Source organism: Caloenas nicobarica, chromosome 1, assembly GCF_036013445.1.
Source record: "Caloenas nicobarica isolate bCalNic1 chromosome 1, bCalNic1.hap1, whole genome shotgun sequence".
NCBI classification, from domain to species: Eukaryota; Metazoa; Chordata; class Aves; order Columbiformes; family Columbidae; genus Caloenas; species Caloenas nicobarica.
The window spans coordinates 207,973,140-207,997,402 of record NC_088245.1 but is presented as its reverse complement, the minus strand read 5'-3'; the positions used below and the strand labels follow the sequence as shown (position 1 = coordinate 207,997,402).

General features: G+C 39.0%; 1 protein-coding gene across 5 annotated transcripts in view; it reads left to right on the top strand.

Annotated features, from left to right (window-relative positions):
- Nucleotides 1-24,263, top strand: part of DLG2 (discs large MAGUK scaffold protein 2) — a 770,443-nt gene that overhangs the window by 719,777 nt on the left and 26,403 nt on the right. For all 5 annotated transcript variants that reach the window (XM_065626935.1, XM_065626939.1, XM_065626938.1 and 2 more), the window contains one exon: nt 8,409-8,484. In XM_065626935.1, coding sequence (XP_065483007.1) covers nt 8,409-8,484 — 76 coding nt within the window. The remainder of the gene's footprint in view (nt 1-8,408; nt 8,485-24,263) is intronic.

The following is a 24,263-nucleotide window of genomic DNA, read 5'->3' as shown; positions in this document are numbered from 1 at the left end:
AATAGGAGGAAAAGAGCACCTGTAGCTGTTTGTTGGGCTGTGACTGGTCCTGCAAGACCAGTTTCCTATGACATTGTAGGCTGAAGAGGCTTGTACTTTCAATCTTTCATTTATGTTCCTTTTCTTAAGGGTTTGTGGGGTTTTGGGAGGTTTGTTTGGTGGGGGTTGTTGTTGTTGTTGTTGTTATGCTTGGACACCTTCCTCTGCCTATATATATATATATGTATATGCAGGTATATTATCCTGTGGGACTGTAACATTGTGTGCACTTTGGGTCAAAGGGAAGCTGTACAGATCCAAGGATTATTAGTGTCACGATGAGACTTTCAGCTATCTAGTTTGCTCCCTTGTCTCTTGTCCAGCAACAGCTAATGTACAATTCCTGCATTTTTAATAAGTGAAATCATTACAGAATAGCTCTGAAAGCCAGTGACCACTTCAATTTTACTCTGATGTGTATACATATATATATGTAATTATACAAATATATGATTATATGTATACATGCACACAAAGCCATAAGAAGTACATTATATTACCTCTTTAAGTTATTGTGTAATACTAATTGCTTTCCAAGTATCTGGTTTTGCATTTTTTTACTTTTTTTTAGAGGAGAGCCCTTCAAGCAGTGACATTTTAGCATGAGCTGATAAGAGAAATTTTGAATGATAAATCATCCTCAGTGATATACGTGATATACCAGAAAAAATCATAATTTATAACTATAGGGGAGCTGCCACTCATAATTCTCTGCAGAATGTTGGATGCGTTACCAGACTTCTTAGTGATTCAATAGAGTTAGAAAGGTATTTGTCACTAGATTTCAGTGCTGGTGCCAATGTGTGTACTTGTTGCCTTGTTGGTTGTTAAATTGTAAAGTCAGGCTTTAAGAGGGAGCTTTGGAGGGTGGCACTGCAGCTGGAGGAGGGTTGTGGGAAGAGGCAGTCCAAAGAAATGAAGGTGGCCCCATGTTTCTCCCCTGATCTGTGCAAGGACCAAATCTCATGAACTAGTGAGCCAATGACCTCAGTGAGGATAAGCAAAAAAGAAAATTATCTGTATCCTACAGTGCTAAAATATCATTGCAACCATTTCTACATCTGAAAACAACATTTTGTCCATTTCTTAGTATGTTTTTTTTTGTCTGATTACAGCTATTTTTCTCAACCACGGGGCTGAGTAGCCAACTGGGTAGAAACTGAGTGTAATGCCATAAAGATGTTGTGATATTGTATCATATTGATGTTGGGAAAGGTAGGACTTTGGCATAAGAGGCTGCAAATGACTTCAGCTGTGGTTTAACAGTCACCGAATAGTTGTTATTATATCATATTAATGAATAAATATTGCAGGCCAAATTTCTCTTGGTCCCATATCCACCACAAAGATTTATCCAAGCTATGTGGAAGGTGAGAGCAGGGCACAGTTATTACACTGGGCAGGGTATCCAAGGTGAGGGGACATAAACACCAGTTCTGTACCAATGTCTTAGGCAGCCTGAGGTGCTACCTGTGCACTATGTTTATGCATGTGAATTACTGCCCTATCATCAAAAATTACTATTCTATACTAGAATGACCAACGGAATAATATTTACACTAGATTTTTCGTACATTTAGATGTATAGATGCATCTATTTAGATTTGAATTTCTACATACGTTGCGCTTTTGATCACAAGAATTTTTATTTGCCTCACTGTCCTTCCTATTGTCAGGATAAGCAAAACAAATTCAGCTTCCCATAAAGGGCAGCAGCAAGCTGAGCAGCCTATGTTTAAGACTCTTTCCCCATGGAAACAAATTAGTTAAAGCAAATCAACAAAAAGCATTAAACCAATGTGCATAAGGTAGAGTGTATTAAATTCCTAGAAATATGTTCTAATTCAGCAGTAAAGATATTTTAATTTATTGTAGCACTGATTTTAAATCACCATTTCTTTTTGCATTTACTTTGCTGAGTCTCTGCACACAGAAAAGCTCCTACAATGCAAGCCCTACGCACAAACAACCTCCCACTTCATGAATGTCAAGCTTCGTTATTTTTAATGACATGTGTACATCTGTTTGACTGGGATCTGTGGGTCTGAAGGTACAGACTGCCCCAGAATAACCTGGCATAAATTGTCACCCTATCTACTGCTGCTCCTACTGTAGCCAACAAGGATTTGGTCCTAAAACACTAAAATATTTACAATTATCTTTCTATTTACAATTATCTTTCTGTTGTCTTTAAGATGTGCAGCCACAGAACCACTCTCAGATTGGACATCATTCTAAGATTTCTATTTTCAGCTAGTTTAAGTACATCTGATTGCAAAAGGTTATGCAAGTCGTATCTCTGCTATTACCTGCCGAAGGTCTGTAAATGTACCGGCCTGGTATTTGTGTTGTTAGGCATTCTTCCCACAAATACATGTAACCATGCTCTCCATTCAGAGCAAAATGGGGGGAAAAGTACATAAAAACTAGTGTTTCACAAACACTGAAGGACAAGGAACAAGAGGCTTTCCCAGCATATAAGTCCCTGTAAGCAAAAAGCCAACTTAAATTTGTTATTCTGCTCAGCTTGGCAGAAGGGCATGTTTATCCACCCAAGTGAGTTTTATTTTTAATGGTTTTCTGTAAATTGTCTACTTTTCTAAACATCCCTTAAGATTTTAATCCTTAGGTGATAAAAATTTTTAGCATGGCATAGTCACGTAAACTTCATCTAATATAAGTTACCTGACTTTACTTATTAATCTAATCAAAAAAGATAAATATGGAATAAAATTGATGCATATCTGTATGTATAAACCTGTTCCTGTTCTCTTGCAAACATGGGAAACTTTTATGCTGAAGAAAAACTGACCTTAGCTGTTAAACAGGGTAAAGTCATTTTACTTTTTTGTAAGAATTCATCTCCTAATGGCATTAGGTCTACTCTTTTCATAAAATATTGACCGGGTGCTGAGCTGCTCTGTATAAGCAAGTCACTGAAGGTGGAGAGCTGAATGAGAGCATGTTCTCTCCTACTGAAAAATACATGTTCTGCTGCAAAAATACCACTTCAGGAACACTCAAAAATAGTTTTGAGAATGAGAATCTGTTGGTAAGCTCAGACCTCACATAAACAAGGCTAAGCTGTGCAGAGAATGGAAGCAATATTTTAGACTAAAAATAGTAATATATATTTTCATTTATCTTTCATTTGATGGGCAGGCAAAAAGAATATAATGCAGATGACCTGGAAATGGCAAAGAAAGACAAGAAGAAATACTTTAACAAATACGTAAAATATAGGAAGGTCTTTCAACTATCCATTTTACATTGCATTCTTCTATTTGAACACTTTCCTTACTACAGTTCTCATTCTGGTTTACACATTCTGCAGAGCACCTCAGTGTCAAATCTGTGCGAATTAGTCTACTGTAACCATTTTATTTTATTATTGACACCAGTTTGTAATTTGCAACTGTATTCTACATCCATGATGATCACTGTTATTGAAGATTAAAGCATGTCTCACCCAATAGTTTACATCTCTGCTGTGAAGACTGAATAGTTCTTTTAGAAAGGCACTGAGAAAACTCCCAGTGTTCCATTAATCCCCAACAACGGAGGATGAAAGTTCACATCTGGTTGAGTTACACTTGAGTTCTTCTTTGCAGTGCACACGAAGAACAGAAAGTCTCATTTTGAAAAATCTCAGAGGTCCATTTTCAATAACAACTTGTGTCCAGAGACACAGAGCAAGATAGACATTGCAGGGCACGGGGTGCTGCATCCCAGTAGTAAGTTCCTCAGAAGAGGAGTCAGAAGAGAACAGCGTCCCAAAGAAGCAAGGTCTTGAACTTGCTAGTGAGGAAATAACTGAAGGCCGCATTGTATTTTCAACGTACCTCTCCACTCTTTTAGCTGTTACATGGGAAGGCAAGAATGAATCTTGACCATTTTTTAAAAAAAGGGCCATGAAGTGTCTACTGCCAAGAAAGGTTTCAAGAGAAAGTGAGTATACAGGATAAACTCCAACTGTTCAAGATCTCAGGTGGTCTTAGACTATTTCCCTGTACACCTCAGTATTTCTGCAGGCAGCTACACTTGGAGAGTGGGTGGAAAGCTGGAGGTGAAATCCCCATCAGTTGTGCGAGGAGATGCTGTCTCCATGTGGGACTCAGAGCGTTTCAGCTCCCAAGTCACGTTTGAATGCTGGATGTAGGTGTCTTTGAACATTCCTCAAAATCTCTCTGAGTTGCAGTTGGCCCCCAGGCACTTTCGAAAATGAGAGCCTTGAGCCATGAAGTAGTTTTGGAAATCACACCTGTGATTTCCTTCATCCCTTAGGCATAGTTCTATCACAAAGCTATACAATTAGAAAGGGGCTATACAATTAGAAAGGGGCATGAGAGCAATGTTTATATCAGGCAAGTCAAGGTTTCAAATTTGGGCCTCTGCAAATGAGGCAGATGGGAATCGTCCCCCTTCACTTTATTTCTCACACAACCCCCCATAATCCAGCTTTGTTTGAAGTGAAACATTTCTTCCTTTAAAAGCAATTTCTTCAGCTGATTGGTCAAAATGTCATCCAAGGCATGGTAAATATGCTGTCAGCTAAAGTGATGTAAAGAATTTGCATTCACATGCTATCTAGGCATTCACAATGTCAGCTGCTGCAAAAGGATTTTTGTACCTAAACTTCCTTCGTCTTGGGGAAAAAGGAGGTAAAGTTTATTTTGCTTTAAGTATAGCAATTACAGAACTGAAGATTCAAAAAAGTACTAAAAGTATTTGAATTAATGTTCCTTCTAAAATTTGTTTTCTAAGAGTTGGATCAATGATGCCAAAAGAACTGATATTCAATACCTTTTTGTCTTCATCATTTTAGTTCCCTTTTTAGCTCAGTCTATGGCAAAAGTGTCTGAGTAGCTCAGATGAGAAAATAGGGGAACATTTTAGTTCACTGTAGTCCTGCACCCTGACCACGTCAACAAAGACTCATTTTTTGGAGGACCAAGCTAAACTTGAGCAGAGCTCTCCAGAGCACGTAAAACAAAAGCTTTTCAGACATTCAGATATTGGGTTAATTCCTTCAGGAAAAAGAGAGGTATATTCCTGACACCAGAGCAACCCCCTGCCATACGTCAAGTTCTAGACATGAAGGCACCTGAAGTGCTTTAAGAGTATATTATAAACTGCGCAAAACCATTTATTTTATCTCAGCCTTTCTCTGACAGCTAACCCATTTCATTGACACTTTGGGCAGAAAAAACCATTATAATCACCCTGAGACACGTGAAATTTCAGCTTGGGAATTTACCGTTCAGCTAAATTATAAGTAATCAAGAACAGTTTCATTGTGGAAGGTGTCAGGAAAATTGTAATGGGAGGCGACACCGTGAGCTGTCCTTAATACAGCCCCAGATTATGAAATGTTTGTAATATTCAGCAGGCATGCTGAGCGTGTATGAATGTTGTGTTATGTTTGCCTGGAGGATTAATGGCACTTAAAGACATTATTTATATACTTCTCAAAGCGCTGTAGAATGTTTCTGCAGCTCCTCATCTGTCTGCTATGCCCGCAGAAAGCACCAATGCCTCCATGGCTGCTAATGGAATTATGATGAATTTCATAAATAAGATCCACTCTTCAGGGTTAATTTCAAGTTTCTTTACGCAGTGAATAAGAAATGAAGTTGCGAGCAGATGTTTTAGGAAGTTAGACAGGACTGGAATTACTTTAAATGTTAACACAGATTAATAAGTAAAATGCTATGTTATTTTGAGTTAATTATTTTCTCAGAAGGCATCCATCCTATTTAGGCAATTACACAGCCTCAAGTCTTCATTTCTTACCGGTACTATCAAGGGACTTCATCTGCTAGTTTAAGTTTAAGGCTGTTCACGTGTTTTAAATAACATAGATTTAATGTGAAAGCTGCATTTGAGCTGTTTCCATGTGAATATTCCACATTTACAGAGAAATGCATTTATTCTATATTTAAACTGTAACTATAGTAACCAGCATTCACTGTGTTTCAGTAGGAAATATATAAGCCCACTCAGACAGAAGGAAACATATTGTGTTAATTGTCATTCTATCAAAAGACTAGAGTTTGTATTTAAAAAAAATAATTATCAGAGAATAATTATCAGAGATAAAATAATTATCAGAAAATAATTATCTTAGACTTAGAAACCAAGAGATTTACAGGAATGCATTCTAATGTCATTTGTGGGAAACTGTAAAAGTTAAAAAAAAGGTCATGTCTGGACCAGTTTGGAGGATATAATAAACTTCGCTTTTTTTCCCAGCTATTTATTGTCTCATAAAAATACAATATTGAGCTTTTAGAAGCTAGCTTTGCAGGATTCAACTTGTATTTCCTAGAGCAATTCCTAATCTTGGACAAATAGAGTTACTGTTTCAATTATAGGTAGATGATCAGATTTTTTTTCTTGGGCTAGTAGATGATAGATTCTATAGATGATTTTGTAAAGGTAGTAAATGTCACTTTTACAGTAATGACCGTATTAGTCAGGGTGAGTAAGGACATGGATAGCTTCTTGCTTTCTTCAGATTTCTCTCTCTGTACCTTTTTTCTTGGGGGTTGATTTTGTATAGGTCAGACCTCACCCCTTCTTAGATTTTTTTTTTTTTTAAATTCCTGACATTATTATTTAAGCATATTGTGTTAAAAGTTTAAATATACAACACATGGAAATCTTGCAGTAATGGTGAACTTTCCAAATATACTAAGAGTATATCGTTTTCCCACAAGTAAAATATCTACCGCGCATAATTCAGTACTCTATAGGTTTAAGTTTCAGTAACACGTTTTTAAAATAATGCTCATTCATTGAATAATGGAAATTCAGGATATCGATCCATAATATTTAGGAACAGAAACACAGAATTAATCTCATGTAATGTCTTTTATAAGTGCCTTCTGTGCCTCTTTTTTCCCTCTGTACTGAGGAGTGTATTATAGCTTGTGTTTGTCCAGACTTGATTCTAAGATACGAATGGATTGAGATGCCAAACATTCCTCTTCTATATTATTTTGGTGGCTAAACATGTTAAACATTAAAAAATAAAACTGTCCGCATTTTCTTTAGAATTTATTTGTCTGGCATTGGCTCATTGCAAATGATTTTGGCATGTGTTTCTCTCCCAAAATATAATTTTTAGATCTCAGTATTTTCTCACTCTGAAGGTATTGCATATACAAGATAACAACTCCTCTCTCAAGCTGTGTTTACTGCAGCTGTGGATATTGGGACCAAATAACATTTGAGGCTTTTCATTGGAGCATTTCAACTTTCTTTAAATATATGAATACTGGAACCGTACAGACTAAGCCAAATTTTGGGTCATACCACGCTGCAGTTTGGGCTCTCAGGTCCCAGGAGCTGCCTCACAGGGGCTCCATGCTCTGATTTTTCAAATCAGGAATGATCTTTCAAAGCAAATGTCATTTTTGTCCTCATTTCAGCACTTTGGTTCATCCCACAGGGGGATCCTGGTGAATGCATACTAGATTCATTTGTATTAAACTCATCTTGAAAATTATCTCACCCAGTGCGTCCACCCAGTTCATGGGGACAGACTAGAACTAGTCCAAAAAAACCTCCTGAAATATATAGTTTGTGTCTTCTCCTATTTGGCTGCACTATTTGGTGATGTGAACATGCCCGTCTTTGTTCTCAGAACTCTCCCACTCACAATGAAGTCTTCCCTGAATTGAGTCAGAAAAACAAATAATTTACATTCTATCTGCTTGCAGGTGTTTGTGGAGGACATGGTTTAAATAAGACCACCCACCCAGTTCACAGTGTTTTAGAGTGGCTGCAACTAGCTCTTCTACCCCTGAGCATTTGTAGAACTCCTCAGAAATGCTCTTTTTCGCAAAACTGTGTAGTTTTAAATAATCAAAGCCTCAAGAAAGGTCCTCTGCAGTCTAGAGAGCAACTGGTGTTTTTTAACCAATTCTTGACTCTGAAACCATGAGGGTTTTTTTGAAAATAGAATGAGAAATGGTGGGATTCATTTTACCTTAATTGGGATGATCTAAAAGTTCATCATTTATGTAAGCTAGGGAATCAAAGTTCCCTCTATAGAAAGGCAAAAAGGTGCCTGCGCAGACAGAAATTTATTCCATCGTAAAGTGCACATCTGAAAGCAGTGACGTGACCAGCTTATTCTCTTTCTGTCCTTCTTTCAATTCTTCTGACCACAGAAGAACTCTAAATGTTGCCTGATTTTTGGACAGCTTAAATTAGAGAGGGTAAATCTGTCCTTAACGTGCTTTTACCACCATCCCATGTATTTGCATAGTAAACCACCAATGGTCTTGAGACATGAGATGACAAGCATATCATACAGAACACTTCTATAATTCACACGTTTGTTTGTGTTTTCTTTTCCCCAGAGTTGAAAGAAAGGAGCGTGCACGTTTGAAGACGGTGAAATTCAACGCGAAACCTGGTGTAATTGATGCAAAAGGGGTATGTAAATAGTGAAACCTTTTGAAATTGCATTTTGTAATTGGTTTAAATGTTTCAGAGTAGAGAAAATTTTAGCAACATAAGGAATATTTATATTGTTGCAACCAAGACTAAAGTATAGTGAAACAGATACAAGAGTATAATATGACAGAATTTTCTGAATAATTACATATTTTTTTAATAGTAATACTGACTGACAGTACTTTGTAATTGGAAGATAGTAAGACATTCTGTGAGTTAAATGATGGCTAGAGAAGAAAAGATGTCAAAAACTAATGCAGATGGATAATTGTTTCATGAAATAGGGCAAGAAGTGTAAATTCCCTGGCTTCAAAAGCTGTTAAATCTCAAACAATAGGTTGAAAGTTAAAGGGTCCCAGATGCAAAATTTAGGGTTTGGATGTTCTGCTTTGACAGTTGTGACAGACATTGAACACAGGTGTGTTTCACAGCAGCCAACACAAAATCTGCAAGTTCTGTTCCCCCGGTGCGATCTGCAGAACAGCGTTCCTGCTGCTACCGCTCCGCAGCGTCATTTTATTGTGCCCAACAGCCAACAGCTCTCACCAGCCTCATGTCTAATATTCATACGTTGCTGGCTGACTGGCAAGAGTTATAGCCTGAGAAATGCCCACAGTCCTGACTGTTGAGGTGTATTGTTCTGCTGAAGTGTAGCCTGTGCTTGTAGCAGTAGTAAATACTTGACATTGCATTTGCAGGCATTTATTTTTGAAATCGGTCCAGTTGGCAGGCATGGGATTTACAATTGAGGGTTTCTGTGAGCAAACCAAGAGACAGAGCTTCAGAAACCATCAGCAAAAAGTCATGTTTGGCTGCAGAAAACACAGGGCAGGGCCAAACCTGGGTGATGCGAGGACACAGTGGTAGGGAGGTGCTAACAAGGGATGAAACCAAGTGGTTCAGCAGGTCCCTTCCAGACCTGCTGTTCCTGTGGCTTTCTGCCTACATTGAAATTCTCAGTCTCTTCTTGCTTCAGTTTCCCTCTGTAATGGAAATAAAAACACTCTCTTTATCCGGGTTTATTCTGTCCTTTCACTTGGACTGTAACACATTAGCAGGGTAACAAGTTCCTCTGGCCACTTCATAGCACAGTGAGTGCCAAGTCTCTACATGCCAGCAAAATAATATTTCAGACTCGAAAATACTTCCCTATTACTGCTCTCTAGAACAGTTCCTGTGTTCAATACAAATGCAGAATAATTGCACTGACCGAAACCAGTTTTCCAGATTTATAAGGTACGTGGAATCAGAGTTCAGCTGCTGCACATTATTTGCACATGCAGATAACTTGTTATAAAATATATAACAAACTGCGTTGTGAAAGGACTTATTCATCTATTGCATTCCTTCAGGAGTCAAAACCCAATTTTTTTTGTTTGAAATGACCACTCTCATGTTGTCATTTATTTTGGGAGATAATAAGCTTTTTATTGCAATTAAATCACTTGTTAAATGTCTATTTCCTGTATATAATCAAAGCCTCGGGGGAATAATTCATTCATGTAACTAATGGTTCTTATTCAAGTGAGTCTGTCAAGTATTTAATTACCTCTTGATTCCCCAAATTGTTTTTCCATTTTAACATTAATCTTCCAGACACTTACATCAATGTTTGTTTCAGTGTTCAGGAAATTGCGTAATTACAGACCAAGACTGTTATACCCTTTTGGGAGCACACTTTCTATTGTTAGTTTTGCTAAAATTTGCTTTCATCTATAAAAAAAATTCACACAATTTCAAGGCTTTTGGGGAAGAGATAATGTAGGCTTGTGATTGAAAGTGCATAAAGGGAAGAAGTGCTCAAGTAAGCATCAACACATAAAACAAGGTGTTTGAGTACAGATACGTATGTGAGTTTTAGGCATCAGCATTTCTATTTAGTCTTTCCGTGTTCAAGAAAAAGTGGTGTAAGCTCTCTAACAGTGCATGCTTTCCTTTTTTATCTGGAAGAAATTCAGTCCAGATAAAAAAAGGCTGTGGTAGACCCAAGAGAGTTCTTTTGTTTCAAAATCAAGCTAAAATTCAGATACAAATGGGCTTATGCGTGTCTGTTGTACCTTTGTGCTCATAAATTCGTGAACATGTGGGCAAGTGAAACTGTCTTATTTTACTCTACAGATTAAATTGGGACAATAGCATTTCATGTCATACTTCTAAATTTGGCCAGGTGATGTGCATGAAAGCTTTTTTTTAACAAAATTTAACTGAACACAGAATGCTTGGGGATTTTTTGCACAGATAAAAGATTTATCCTATTGTCATTTTTCCTGACTTATTTTGCTGGCCCAAACTCCTTTCTTCCCCAGTAGAATCAAGGGGAAAAAAACATGTTTAAGAGCTGATAAACCACAGCCAATTTTCTTGAGATAGTACCAACATTTTAGAGCTATGATTTTAAAATATGAACTGTGTAGTTATTCTACAGGTTTTGAAAGTCATGCATTTTCACCTCTTTACACCTTATTTTTAATCACATATCCAGAGGCAAGATACAAATTAAGTATTACAAATATTGCGACATTTGTAGCTGACGAGCTTCTCGTGTCTTCCTAAAAAGATGTTTAAGAACACAGTTCAACAATACAGGGACAGCTGAAGGATAATCTTTCCAAAGGCCCAAAAGATCCTCTTTTTCCAGCCACACATGGATGTGTTTGTTACCTCATCTAGAAAATGAGTTCAGCATTTTTTAAAATGTGATTTAGAATATTTATATCACTTTTATTTCATTTCTTTGGACTACTCTAATCCATGCTTTGTAAAAGAAAAGTCTACAAAATCAGGATGGATACAAAAACAGGGAATGCAAAACACAACTAGGGAGCTCCAGCGAAGTCTTCTGGTCTGAAGTTTAAATCAGGCAACTGATAGTATCTTTCCCTGCAACGCGCAATTAAATTCTGATGCTTAATATTACAGGATATTGTATAAAAAATAAACAAGTTTAAAAGGAATTACATAAGTCAGCAAGCAATGGATCTGAGGGCAAGTTTTAATGCTCTGGTCATAGATTAGTTTGGGTTGGAAGGGACCTTCAAAGCCCATCCAGTGCCCCCCCTGCCATGAGCAGGGACATCTGCACCAGCTCAGGTTGCTCAGAGCCCCGTCCAGCCTGGCCTGGGATGTCTCCAGGGATGGGGCATCCACCACCTCTCTGGCCAACCTGGGACAGGGTCTCACCACCCTCATTGCAAAAAATTTCTTCCTCATGCCTGGCTTGAATCTCCTCTCCTTTAGTTTAAAACCATCACCCCTTGTCCTGTCGTAACAGGCCTTGCTAAAAAGTCTGTCCCCATCTTTCTTACAGGCCCCCTTTAAGCACTGAAAGGCCACAATAAGGTCTCCCCGGAGCCTTCTCTTCTCCAGGCTGAACAGCCCCAACTCTCTCAGCCTGTCCTCCCAGCAGAGCTGTTCCAGCCTCAGATCATTTCTGTGGCTCCTCTGGCCCCTCTCCAACAGGTCCATGTCTGTCCTGCACTGAGGGCTCCAGGGCTGGACACAAGACTCCAGGTGGGGTCTCACCAGAGCGGAGCAGAGGGGCAGAATCACCTCCCTGACCTGCTGGCCACGTTCCTTCTGATGCAGCCCAAGATACGGTTGTTCTTCTGGGCTGCAAGCTCAAGTAACTCAGGACCTACTAATTGTTGATTTCAAGAAGCAGAGAAGTTATAAGAGGGGAAGTGTCATGTTTATTTTTCTTTTAAACTTTTGTATCAGAAAACTTCACAAAAAGTTACTGAGCTAACTGGATCTCTGGCTTAACCCAATAGGACTACTTTTCTTTCATGTTCTGTTTATTTTGACCAAGAGAAATTTATTTGTTCAGCTTCAGAGATATCATGTGTAGTGTAAGCAGTAAACGAAACATTAGTACAGCTTATGGTAAGCTAAAAAATCATCAGAATCATAGGTCCAATTAACATTTTTAAAGACATCAAACCATTTAGAGATGCTAAGTCGTTTGCATCTGCTGTCTCAGTCTATGGGGCCCAATGGTCTATGTGTAATCAATGGAAAATAGGGCAACCCAAAGGTTTATGTCTGATATTTATGCTGGAGGAAGCTACAGGATTTCTGTGAGTACCAACTCAACTAAAAAGTATGTTTTATGCTATGTTGAACTCAAGATCATATCCCAAGTACCTTTCAATGCTCACCTTTGCACCAAAAGGAGCAGAACACATTAGTAGCTGTAGGCAGGGTTATGTATCTGCCAAAGCAGCATACTGACCTCTTGGTAATTTCTTCTACCGTAGGCTTCAGGCTAAACAAAAATAGCCTTTATTTTTATAATCCTAAACCCCACAGTGGTTGAGGGTTTTTCAGATTTTTTACTGAATTGAAAAAAATGTCAAGGAATGATGCAAATACACAGAGAGAAAAGAGATAAGCCAGTAACCTGCTTTTTTCCCAACTGTTGCAATTAGAACCAGTGTTTCAGGAGACAAAAACAGCATCTCTTCTGCTCTTCCCCCTGCCAGGTCACATACTCTTTCTTGACTGTCTCTTGAAAATAATTCATAATGGAAACAGTAGCTCTTGGAAAGACATCTCACCTTTATCTAACATCTCACCTTTTTTCTTATATTCATGGATGTTGCCTGTTCCCAGAGAAGTTTTCCACTATCTTGAAGAACAATATTTAGGTAAAAATTAATGTTACACAGAGAACTAGTTTTTTATAGCATATGACTTTTCATTTCACACCTTATTTGGCCATTTGACTCCAGAACATTTTCTCATGGACAAATACCCAATTTCAGTTCCCAGTGGAATGAACGTCATGCCTCTCACAATCTCTCAATTTTTAACGTGTGTGTCAGGGTGCATAGAGGGGTGTTCAGCCCGTGACTAGTGACTGGTGGGGCTGCTCAGTGGGGTGCCAAACAGGGATGAGGTGCCTGCCAAGAAAGGGGACTGCCCCATCCATCCGAAACCTCTCCCAGCAGCTCTGCTGCACGTCAGCAGTGCAGGTCCTGGGCTGTGAACCGCACCAGATTGCTCCATCACTATGCATTAGTCTTTTTTCTGTTTGTTTAGCTTGTCATCCACAGTTCTTTTCATATTCCAGTCAGACCACCTACCTTGCACTCAGCCTGCCCCTTCAAATGCCTCTGAATGTATTTATTATGACAGTCAAAAAGCTTGATAGCGTTAAATAATATTTCTTATGAGCAGATTCTGTTTACGGATCCCAGAGCCCTGCCTGCATTGTAAGGTCACCCTCTTGCTTTATTGGCATTTTAGCAGCAGTGCACTGATGAAAGAAAAAAGCTAAACTTGACTGGGATAGCAAACTCAGTATTGTGGTGTAACTAAAACCCTCTGCATACTCAGTGCAGCTCTCCTCCAAATGTCAAAATCCAGTGACAGTCAGGACTTGATACATAGGACACATTTTCACAGCCTAGTAAGTATTTGGGGGGAAAAAAAAAAAAAAAGGCTATTTCTAAACGATTTAACCATGGTATTTTCAGCCCTACTCATCAAATCAGAGAAAAACTGGTCTGTAAGGAACCTCAGGGCTGAGGGTGTCTTCTGTACCTTCTGTCTGGCAGATTTGCCTAATCTCTACTTAAGACCAGCCATGACAGAAATTTCGTGTTCTTCCCAAACAGCCCACTCCAGTGCTTCACTCTTCTCATCATTAGAAATGGCTAAACTACTGCATTTTAAGCCTGTTGTTATTTCTTCTTCTATCAATGTATATGGAGACTGGATTATTTGTCTTCATCTTCACCAAGCAGAACCTGCAGTCACAGGTGCCCTGGTCTCAGGTACAGCATCTGTGCTGGTGGTTCACCATGGCAGATCTATGTGGAGAAAGAGGGGATAAAGTTTCACCGCTTCTAGGGTGCAACAGTTCTGTAGTCCGTAATCAGAAAGATTTCCACATATTCAGTGTATTTTTACCAACTTTTCTTTGCAGTCCTCTTCTAAAAATATTTGACATAATAAATGGATTTCCTAAAGTGACTGGTACTGGGACGATAATAGAAGTAGAACAAAATCCACAGTCTGAGCATGTTTGAAAACCTGCATCTTTTGTTGTGGAGATAGCTATTGATTGGAGAGCCTGGCAATACACGCTCTCCAGTGGGTTACATTGCACTGACAGAAAGAGCAGATTATCTGACATGCCCCAAAAATTGCACTCATTGACCACTAAGTGTTCCTTATAAAACAATCCACTCGATTAATCATGCTTGTCTTCTGAGTTCCCTCCAGTCAGTAGTAAAATGGTAGTGGAAGGAGAGATACTGGACTGGGAATAGCACTCCTGTCCATGTTGGGGTGTGTTTGTCCATGTGTATGAAAAGAGAAAAGGAGAGGCCTCGGCCTTTTTTTCCCCTCTAAATTTGGTGGTTAGGAAATAGCAACAGATGCCAAGTAAAAGATAATGGAAATGTCAAACACCAGAACATGTGGGATCACAGGTGGCGTGATTTACGAAGAAGAAGAGGTGTTGAACATAAATTAAGCACCATACACCTACCAGCAAGGATGATATGGAGGAGGGTTAGTGAAGGTAGTGTAGGCACACTATTAAATATTCTTTAGTCTTAATCTCAGCCTGATTTATCCCTCCTTACTGATCTAGCCTGACTCTTTTCTCCCAGTCTTTCTAATTTCTTGTTGCTATTTAATGGGAATGGATGCCTGTGGGGTATTCTCCAAAGAAATCTGAGCACTCCTACTGGAGTAAGTGCTCAGCTCAGCTATAAATTGGCCTCCAACTGGTATCCTGACTATTACTTTAAAAAATGATAACTTGTGTAGCTGTAATCTTTCAGACCTGGAGGTACATATGCCTGGGAGCAACATGCCTTGTAGCAATCCGCGTGTGTGTACTTGCCTGCGTAATCCAGCCCTTTTATATTTTTTTTAGCTTGCCACTACTGTAGTTTTTAAGGAGCAGCCAATGAATAATGCAGGCGCAATGTCGCTGTTCTATTTCTATACTTACCGCTGCTTCTGAAGATGTTGGGTTAAAGAGGGCAGAGTGAACTGCAGTCAGCTCTTGGCTGCCCAGGAGAGCAGCTGGAGGACAATAACCTGGATGGAGGAGCGCTGGTGTCAGGGAGCGGCAGGAGAGGGCTGCTCCACTGGCACCCAAGGGTGACAGCACCCTCGTAATAAGAGGTGCGGTACCAGGGCACAAGCAGCAAGTCTGGTGGTGGCAACCAAGGTTGGTCCACAGCCTTGTGGTTCCCAGAAAGTCCGTGGTGATAAGTCAGGTCCAAAATCAAGCCGGGAAGTCACATCAGTAAGGTGAGGTGGGGCTGGCAGGACACAAAGCAGGACACAGGCAAACCTACTCAACCTACAGACACACATCCCACCGATGTGACCGCAGATGAGACCATGAACATGCTGTTTACTTTGTTCTGTTGGGTTTAGTTGGGTCTGTAACTTTCTAACTTGCCTCTCTTATGACTATTTGAACAGTATTTGCTACCAGTAGCCTGCAAAAGATAATGTTAGGCTTACACAAACAGTTTATACAGCTTAACATAAGGCTTATACTACCAATTCTGACTAATTTTGATCGTTAGAAATAAAATGTCAATCTTTAGTTTACTTTTTTTTTTCCATTCCTTGGTGCTACTTCCACCTGCAGTATGCACTGAATTCAGTATTCTCTTTTACTTCCATTACATTGTGTTTCTAATGTGCTGAATGCAAAGAGATTTCCAATTAAATGCCAGAGAAGCTGGCCTCAGCCCTAGTATGTGTTTTTTGCTAAGGACTGTTATATTGTCTTAGTCACATTAAAAATAGTAGTCATGAACCAGAATGAAATATTAGAATAGGAATTGCGTTCTCTGGCTTAGAGACATTTGAATTGAAACTTTGGTTTAAGCGGCCCGCCCCGCCCTCTCCCCCCCCCAAAAAAAAGAGTATTTCCACTCTGATCTAATCTGATTTGTAATAACATTTTAGTATTCCTAGTAACATTTAGCATCTAGAATGGTTCACAGCATGGCCTCGGCTGCATAAACAAAATGACTCTTCAATAACATTCAAAAAAACACATTGCGATTTGCCCAAAACAAAAATGTTTTATTGTCTCAGTGCCAGACAATTACTGGACACCCACTGATATTAAAAATAATTTGCTTAGAGTGATAATTTCTAGCTAAAATTTGCTTCCATTAGGCATTTATTTATAAGTTTCTGGAAAATGTCTAAGGAGCACATGCAGAGATGGGTTGTAATGTTCCAGATTGGCTTTTACTTGACACAAAAATATTTAACCTGAACAACTGGAAAGCCTGAAATATGACTCTTGCAGAAATATTATTTTGTTGGGACAATTACTGAAAAAGATTAGCTGGGTTTTTCTTAATATTAATTTGCTGTCTCCCAAATGAATATTTCTCCACGTCAAAAATCCCAAAGTGAACAGCTCTCCCCTTCTTGATGGTCAAGAGCACAAAGCTGCCACTTCTGTCAAAAAAAGATGTGATGAATCACGCACAGACTGCAAAGGGAGTCTGGGGTCACCGCCTTGTCCCAGGCACCTACGGGGTAAATGTTTAAAGCCAGAGGCAGCAAATCCCATTTCTGTGAGCCTTAGCTGGGTGCACCTTCTAGATAACATAAACCTCAATTTCAAGATATGGTGGGACAAGGTTATGGCCCTTCAGTGCTTCACAAGGCTAAGGCATGACAGGGATTTGCAGTCCTGATCTGCTTTATCTTGATCAGACATGATGAACTAAACTTTAGGAACCACAGGGCCTTATTTAAACTGTGCAGTTTAAAAGCCTAACATAGACACCTCAGCCACTTATTTTGGACTAATCTTTGCTCTAGTGGTTGCAGTGAATAAACTAGGAACTTGTAACAGGTATTCTGGATATATTCTTGCATTACTACTTTGCCAAGTGTAAAATATAAATGCTTGGATAGGTTAGGTTAGGTTAGGTTAGGTTAGGTTAGGTTAGGCAAAACTATCTAGACATGCATAAGGATAAGCCCCCTGCTCAGACCAGCATACAGCTCCTGCAGTCTCAATATAAATTATACTATTGCTGTGGAGGTGGTGCAGGCTCCCAAACTTCTTTGATTGTATAGCTACAGGTGGGAAAATTACAGACAAGAAAACCCCCTTCTGCTGAGAACTTTTTATAGAAAATCATTCTGCATGTAATTTATTTGCAAGAGTTGTGAATCAGTATTTTACTGTACACTCCCACATCTCAGAATGATTGAAATTTGCTTTGCTATAACCAGAGAATAAGAACGTTTTTTCTTGTATGCAACTTAAAATAAGCTTTGGAAATCATTCGTGTCATGAAATTTCTGGTTTTACATCTCCATTACTAATTAACATAAAATCTTTTACAAAAGCATTGTTTCTGCAATATTGGAATTTAGTTGTTACTCTAGCAATCATTCAAGAATGCTTCCTTTGTGATAAAATGGAAATTAATGACTAGGATAAAAACATAACAGAAAATCACGTTGCGAGAATTCCTCAGCATCCCGTTCTTGTAGACAGATCTCTATAAGAAGTCAAAAAAAAGCTGATGGAAATTATTAAAATCAAATGGCTGAGTAGAGATGCTTTCTGCACAAAAACTTTTTGTTGGCACAGGGCATTAGTACATCTGAAGATACTCTTCAGAACTTTTGTGTGAAACTGCCCAATGCAGAGAGGAAGAATAAATTGCTCTTCTCCATTTGCCTTTGTTGCTCTCTTGCATCTGGTTTTCTCCCTGTTGCATTTAAGTTCTGGCAAAGGCTGCAAGACCTCAGAAATGGGGGTAGCACTGGATGTCATGGAAGAGTCAGATCTCAGCATCATTCCTGCTGGTGCAGTTTGTATCTTGGAGGACATTTCTGCTCCCCATGCTGGAGAAAAAGCTGGGTCTCATTTGTCCGGCTGCCCTTGCTCTTTCCCATCCTCCACAGTCCTGTCTTCACATTTCATGGTGGCTGGAGCTGGGGCCAGGTAATGGACACCCGGCTGCACATCTGGTTTGACCTCAGCCCGTATTATTGGACTGCCCTGACTCTTCCCCTTGAGCGGAACACATTTCATTCAGCATTTCTGCAAGGTACATTAGAAATACTGCTGTCATCAGCAACTAGTTCACTCGTGTGCTGAAATAATCAAATGAAATTCAGATGTTAAAACAGCACATAGCCAGGAAAATTTAACTGTACAGTGTCTTATTGCTCCAGGATATCTTGAGGCACTCCACAAAGACATGCAATAATTTAATAATAATGCCTGTTGGGCCCAGGTCACAGTTAAAAGTAAAGGAAAACAAGTGAGTCTTCAGTTTTAATTTTTGCCACAGTAGCAGTGTTGACTCTAGCAGGGAACTGGAATACCTTAAGGAACCAGGTTTTTTAAAGAGGTGAAACAATTCTTGAAATTGTGAAAAATACTGTCAGGTCAAATTTCAGGCTTTTACTTAGCTGAAGCAAAGAAATATGGTTTTGTAGCTTTCATTTAAAAATCCAGTAGAAGTTTTATTTTCAAATTAAACAAAAAAAACTTTGGGTCTGTTTTCCAGTTTAAAAAAAAAAAAAAAAAAAAAAAAAAAAGAAAAATTATTTTATGGAGAAGTACAAATTCGAAATATCTGCAACTTGTAAGCATAATGTAATAGAGCAGAAAAAGTGAGAAATAAAGGCTTTAGGTTGAATTTGATCCAGTAGATTTTCCAGTTTCTTCAGTCTGATAATTGTGTGGAGTTTATTTATAAGATAGTATTTTTTCTTAGGTGGCCGTAATGTTAGGGACTACAGCATCACTGTTTTCTATCCCACAAGTGTGTGCCATCCCTGCTTAGGTAAGACAAATGATCCGGACAGTCACTGACATAAAGCGTGATGTGTAACGTGATGTTTAAATTGGTAACAGAGTAGATATAACACCGTGAAAATTTGCTAGCACAGGTAGAATACCAAAATTTACAGCTGAGACTTAATTGCTTTTCTTCTAAGCTGTTCCAGCAGAAATTTATGCTGTTTAACTTCATGTGCATGCTATTTTTACAACTTGCTGCCTAATGCCCTGAATAAGATGGTAGGAAATTTGCATGTATGTATATAATCTTGTTGAAGACGTATCTGCTCATTCCAGGGGAGTTGGACTAAATGAGCTTTGAAGATCACTTCCAGCCCAAACCATTCTGCGACTCTGTGATTTTATAGATGTTACTTGGCTTTTCTTCTTAAAAAGTGATTGAAAAGAAAAATGTATAGTATTGGCAATAGACATTGCCAAATAATTAGAAACAGAATGAAGTTTTCTTCTAGTAAGATTTCACACAGAGCTCCAGCAGAGCCAGTCTCTTAGAGACTGACTTTGGGTTTGTTTGTCCATGCCTTTATTTTTTATAATTTTATCTGTAAGGCCTAAATACATCAATGTTTTAAATGAAAACCATGAGCCTGGTATGATTCACTGTCTCCTGAGCCAGATCTTTGCCATAATTCAGCCTGTTCCATCAGTCACCTGTGAGTGTAAATACTCTTCATTTAACTCAAAAGGCCGTTGAAAAGATAAGTCTGTTCCGATTACCTTTCAGTGAATAGTTTGAAGGCATGTAGGTACCGTAAATCTTTCTCCACTACTGCTTCATAAAATAAGAGTAATAAAGGTCTTTATGCAACTTATTCTTTATATGCAGTGGTCGATTTTGCGCAGTAGTTTACACTTGCACAAGCCAAGTGCACAGCACTTGGTTGCACAAACAAATGATTCCACAAAAAACAGTGATAAAGGAGCCAGTTAGTTTTTACTTTGTTTGTTTACTTGTTTGTTTGCTTAACAGCACAGATAACTAAGGCCTTCTCCAGCTTTATTTATTAGTGAGATTAATTCAAAACATTGCATAGGGGGGACCAAAACCTTCAAGTTCATTTGCAAATCTAAAGAAGGACCAGCAGTCAACAGGGTATCAGAGTTAAGAAAAAGATAGGAGAAAATATCTGATTGAAGCAGAGGAATGAAGATCAAGCTGATAAAGGTCCTATGGTGTACACTGTAGGAAAATCTGTGGGGCTGGGCTGGTGATCAGACAGTCCCAAACTTTGCCAAGTGGACACCAATGTTACTGTTCATCTCTGAGGCTCTTTTGCCATCGTTGTTGCAGCAAGGATGCCGAGATAGGTTTACATGTGCAAATATTTGTTAGCACGATTAGTATTTGATGGCATACATCAGCTCTAACAGGAAAAGTTACTTTTTGGGGAAAAAAAAATAGTTAAAAGGGTAGAGAGAGATTTGGGACAACATTGCCAAACGTCAAATACACTGTTTAACTCCAGAGAGAGCCTTGAGAAAGGAGAGGAAAACGTTCCCACTGAGCCCAACGAGGTGAAAGCCTGTGCTGGACCCCAGCACAACCCTGCGACGCTGCGTCTGTGAGCATCTCGTCACAGAAACACAGGAACCGGAGCTGGGAGAGGCTTTTTGTTCAGCTCTTTTTCCTTCACCTCTGCCCTGCCTTTATCTCCCAGCACTGTGGTGTTACTCCCTGTAGTACTTAAGATTAGCAGAGTTGTTTCAAATGTGAAATATTATCTAGGCTTTTTCTCTTCCCTTGGGGCAGATTATTCTACATCCAAATTGATTTCACTGTCAAGGAGCTTTGCCCTTTCTTATTTTCACACTATTAATTTCAGTGTTGCTGCTTGAACAAATCCTTCCCACCCTTTTTGTGTACAACCTTTGGATACTTGTAAATCACCTTGGCTGTCGCATACACAAGGTTTTTATGACGGCGTTTCAATTCTGCCGACAATGATGCAATGTAAATTGGCACAGATGAATAATCCCTTTTTACTGTGATTCATACCTTGCACCAAGTTTGCAAATACCACTTTTACTTGTTTTCTTGAAAGTCTACGAGTCTTTCTGTTCTCCCAGTATTCTTTGTTGGTTTTAACTGTTGTTTTGTTAGGATTTAAAATTGAGTTGCTGGCCAACAAGTGGCATTAAGTCATTCTTAAAAAAAAGAATTAGTAAAATTTCATATTTATGAATAGTAAACCACGCTGCCCTTGTCTATAGAAGCTAGAGAGCATGGAGTTTTTCATCAGGCTTGTACTTTTTCATTTTGGATTTCCAAGATCCAAATCTTCCTGCAGCTTCGTGGGAGAACTAAGCAAGCAGAGTTATCTTCATCTGCGCTTCTTCTCACCCAGTTCATTCTCACTTATCAAAACAGATCATGTTGCAAAACTTCAATAAGGAATGACTGTAGCCCAGGCTTTTTTCTTTTTTTTTTTTTGAAATACTTGCAGTATCTTAGAAAATTTAAGGTGGAACTAAACAGAATACGGACATCCTTCCTCCTGCATCTCGTAAAAAGACATAGAGATGTTGGCAAGTTGTTGCTTGCCAGCATATAACTGTGTGGTCAGACTGAGAATGAAAGATCATAGAATCATAGAATCATTTTGGTTGGAAGAGACCCTTAAGATCATCGAGTCCAGCCATATCTTAAATCTAGCACTAAACCATGTCCCTAAGAACCTCATCTACATGTCTTTTAAATCCCTCCAGGGATGGTGACTCCACCACTGCCCTGGGCAGCCTGTTCCAATGCCTGACGACCCTTTCTGTGAATAATTTGTTTCCTAATATCCAATCTAAACCTCCTCTGGTGAAACTTGAGGCCATTTCCTCTTGTCCTATCACTTACTACTTGGGAGAAGAGACCAACCCCCTCCACGCTCCAACCTCCTTTCAGGCAGTTGCAGACAGCGATCAGCTCTCCCCTCAGCTCCTGTTCTCCAGGCTGAACAGCCCCAGCTCCCTCAGCCGCTCCCCATCAGACTTGTGCTATATGTCTTAAAGAATATACTGTGTGGTCACTATACAACCAGGCCTACAGCTGCCACTAAGAACTTCTTAGCTTATCTTCTGCATGTCTGCATGGTCATCATTACGAGCTTTCTATGTGTGTGAACCCAGTCCATGGCCAAGTTTGTGGTTATACCAGGAAAGCAAGAATGGCTCGGTAGCATTGGCTTTCTTCTAGATTCAGTCAAGTCACTTAACCTCGGTAGACTTCATTACCTTTCTTAATAAAAGAAACTACCCTGGCCTCGGTGATGGCATCCACCAGGTCGTAGTGTTGACCCAGAACCCACAAAGTGCCCATCAGGAGGGCACTGCTGCGGTGCTGGTATTGCAGATGGGACAATGAGGCAGAAGATCCCAAAGTGTGGTTTGACCCATGTTCCCCACTCCGTGCTGCCATGCTAACTGCAAAACCGCTTTTCACGTAGTAACACAGGAGTATCTTCAAAAGTTTGTTCTGGAGACTTCATATTCTTCATGCTCTTGGAATTGCTAGGTAAAAATCTCACTATAAAAGCAGAGAGGTAATATATATGTTTGAAAAAAGAAATAACACGGAGTATCTGTTGCAGTACAAAACTTTTCTTGCTGGTGCCAGTGTAACTTTTCAGTATGATGGGAGAAATTTAATGTGTAGAGATTTAACAGCATTTGAGTGTCCAAACCTTTTTTAAAGTCAGTGTTCAAACAGAGTAAAAGAATGTCTCCAAGACAAAAACTGTGAATTAAATATAGAGGAAAAGGATTGCAGGGACATAATATTGATGGTAAACTTTGTAGATTTTAGTAGAATGCTGTAGAAGTAAGTGGTTTTCATTCCAGCTAGGCCAAAGACAGATATTAAAGGAGAAGCATAAAAAAAACATGACAGGTGAGAAGCAGTAAAATGAATGAACTCGTATACACTGCTAGACCAATCCCAGAACAAGACTGGTATAGATAATCACATAACATAAAAACTAGGCTAAAGCTTAGTGCAAACCTGCCTAAAAATAGGTGGTAAATGAAATTCATCTACACCCTGTATAAAAGAATTTCACAGCCTTCCACAGCTCTGGAACAGCTTTTTCTCAGGTGATCCCTGAACACCAGTTCCAGCTCATGGCTGAGGATTAGCATCGGTTGAATGAAATAGCAAAATAAAGTATTCCCAACGTATTTGGGAGTTTAATGGGGTTTAGAAGATATAGTTGCTCTTTGAGCTTTTAGAGCATCAAAATAAATTTTTCCCCAACATATTAGGCCCTTCTGCAAAGAGGACAACCTCTACCAAGAGCTCATCTGCACTAAACAGTATGGACTGGATCAGCTACAAAAAAATTGGGAAGATGCTTAAAGTAAACAATGATATAGTTACGAATTGCAGAATGGTACAACTAGCAAATTAATGACACACTACTTTTTGTGATGTTTACCACTATGAAGCAAGTTTTGAAATTGGATTGTTTATTCAATGTTACATGAACATTTCCTTTTAAAAAATCCCTATCCTATTAGCTGATGAGTAACATACATATGGCTGCTGCACCTAGGGAAAAGCTTTTAGAATATAAAAATGATGTTGACATAAAAGTATACTTGAAGGGAGTTCTTAGGAAGAAGAAACACACAGTGTCTTAATGTCTGTCACAACCAGGGGAGGATGGTATGTGTAAGCCAGGCTTACATAACTGGAGACATCTGTGGACATTTGGTCAAGCAAGAATACACATCACAATTTTTTTTTCATGGCTTCTTCAAAACACAGTCTATGCTTAAGAAGTATCAAACAAGAATTCAAGCCAGGACATTGGTGAAAGCTCTTCTCCTCTTTTTTGCTGAGAAAATACTCTCCTTTTTTATCACAGTTCAAATGTTGTGAAAAATGACCTCACTGTTCAGTTGTCAAACAGTACTTGAAAATGTCTTGTCTATGTAAAGCGCC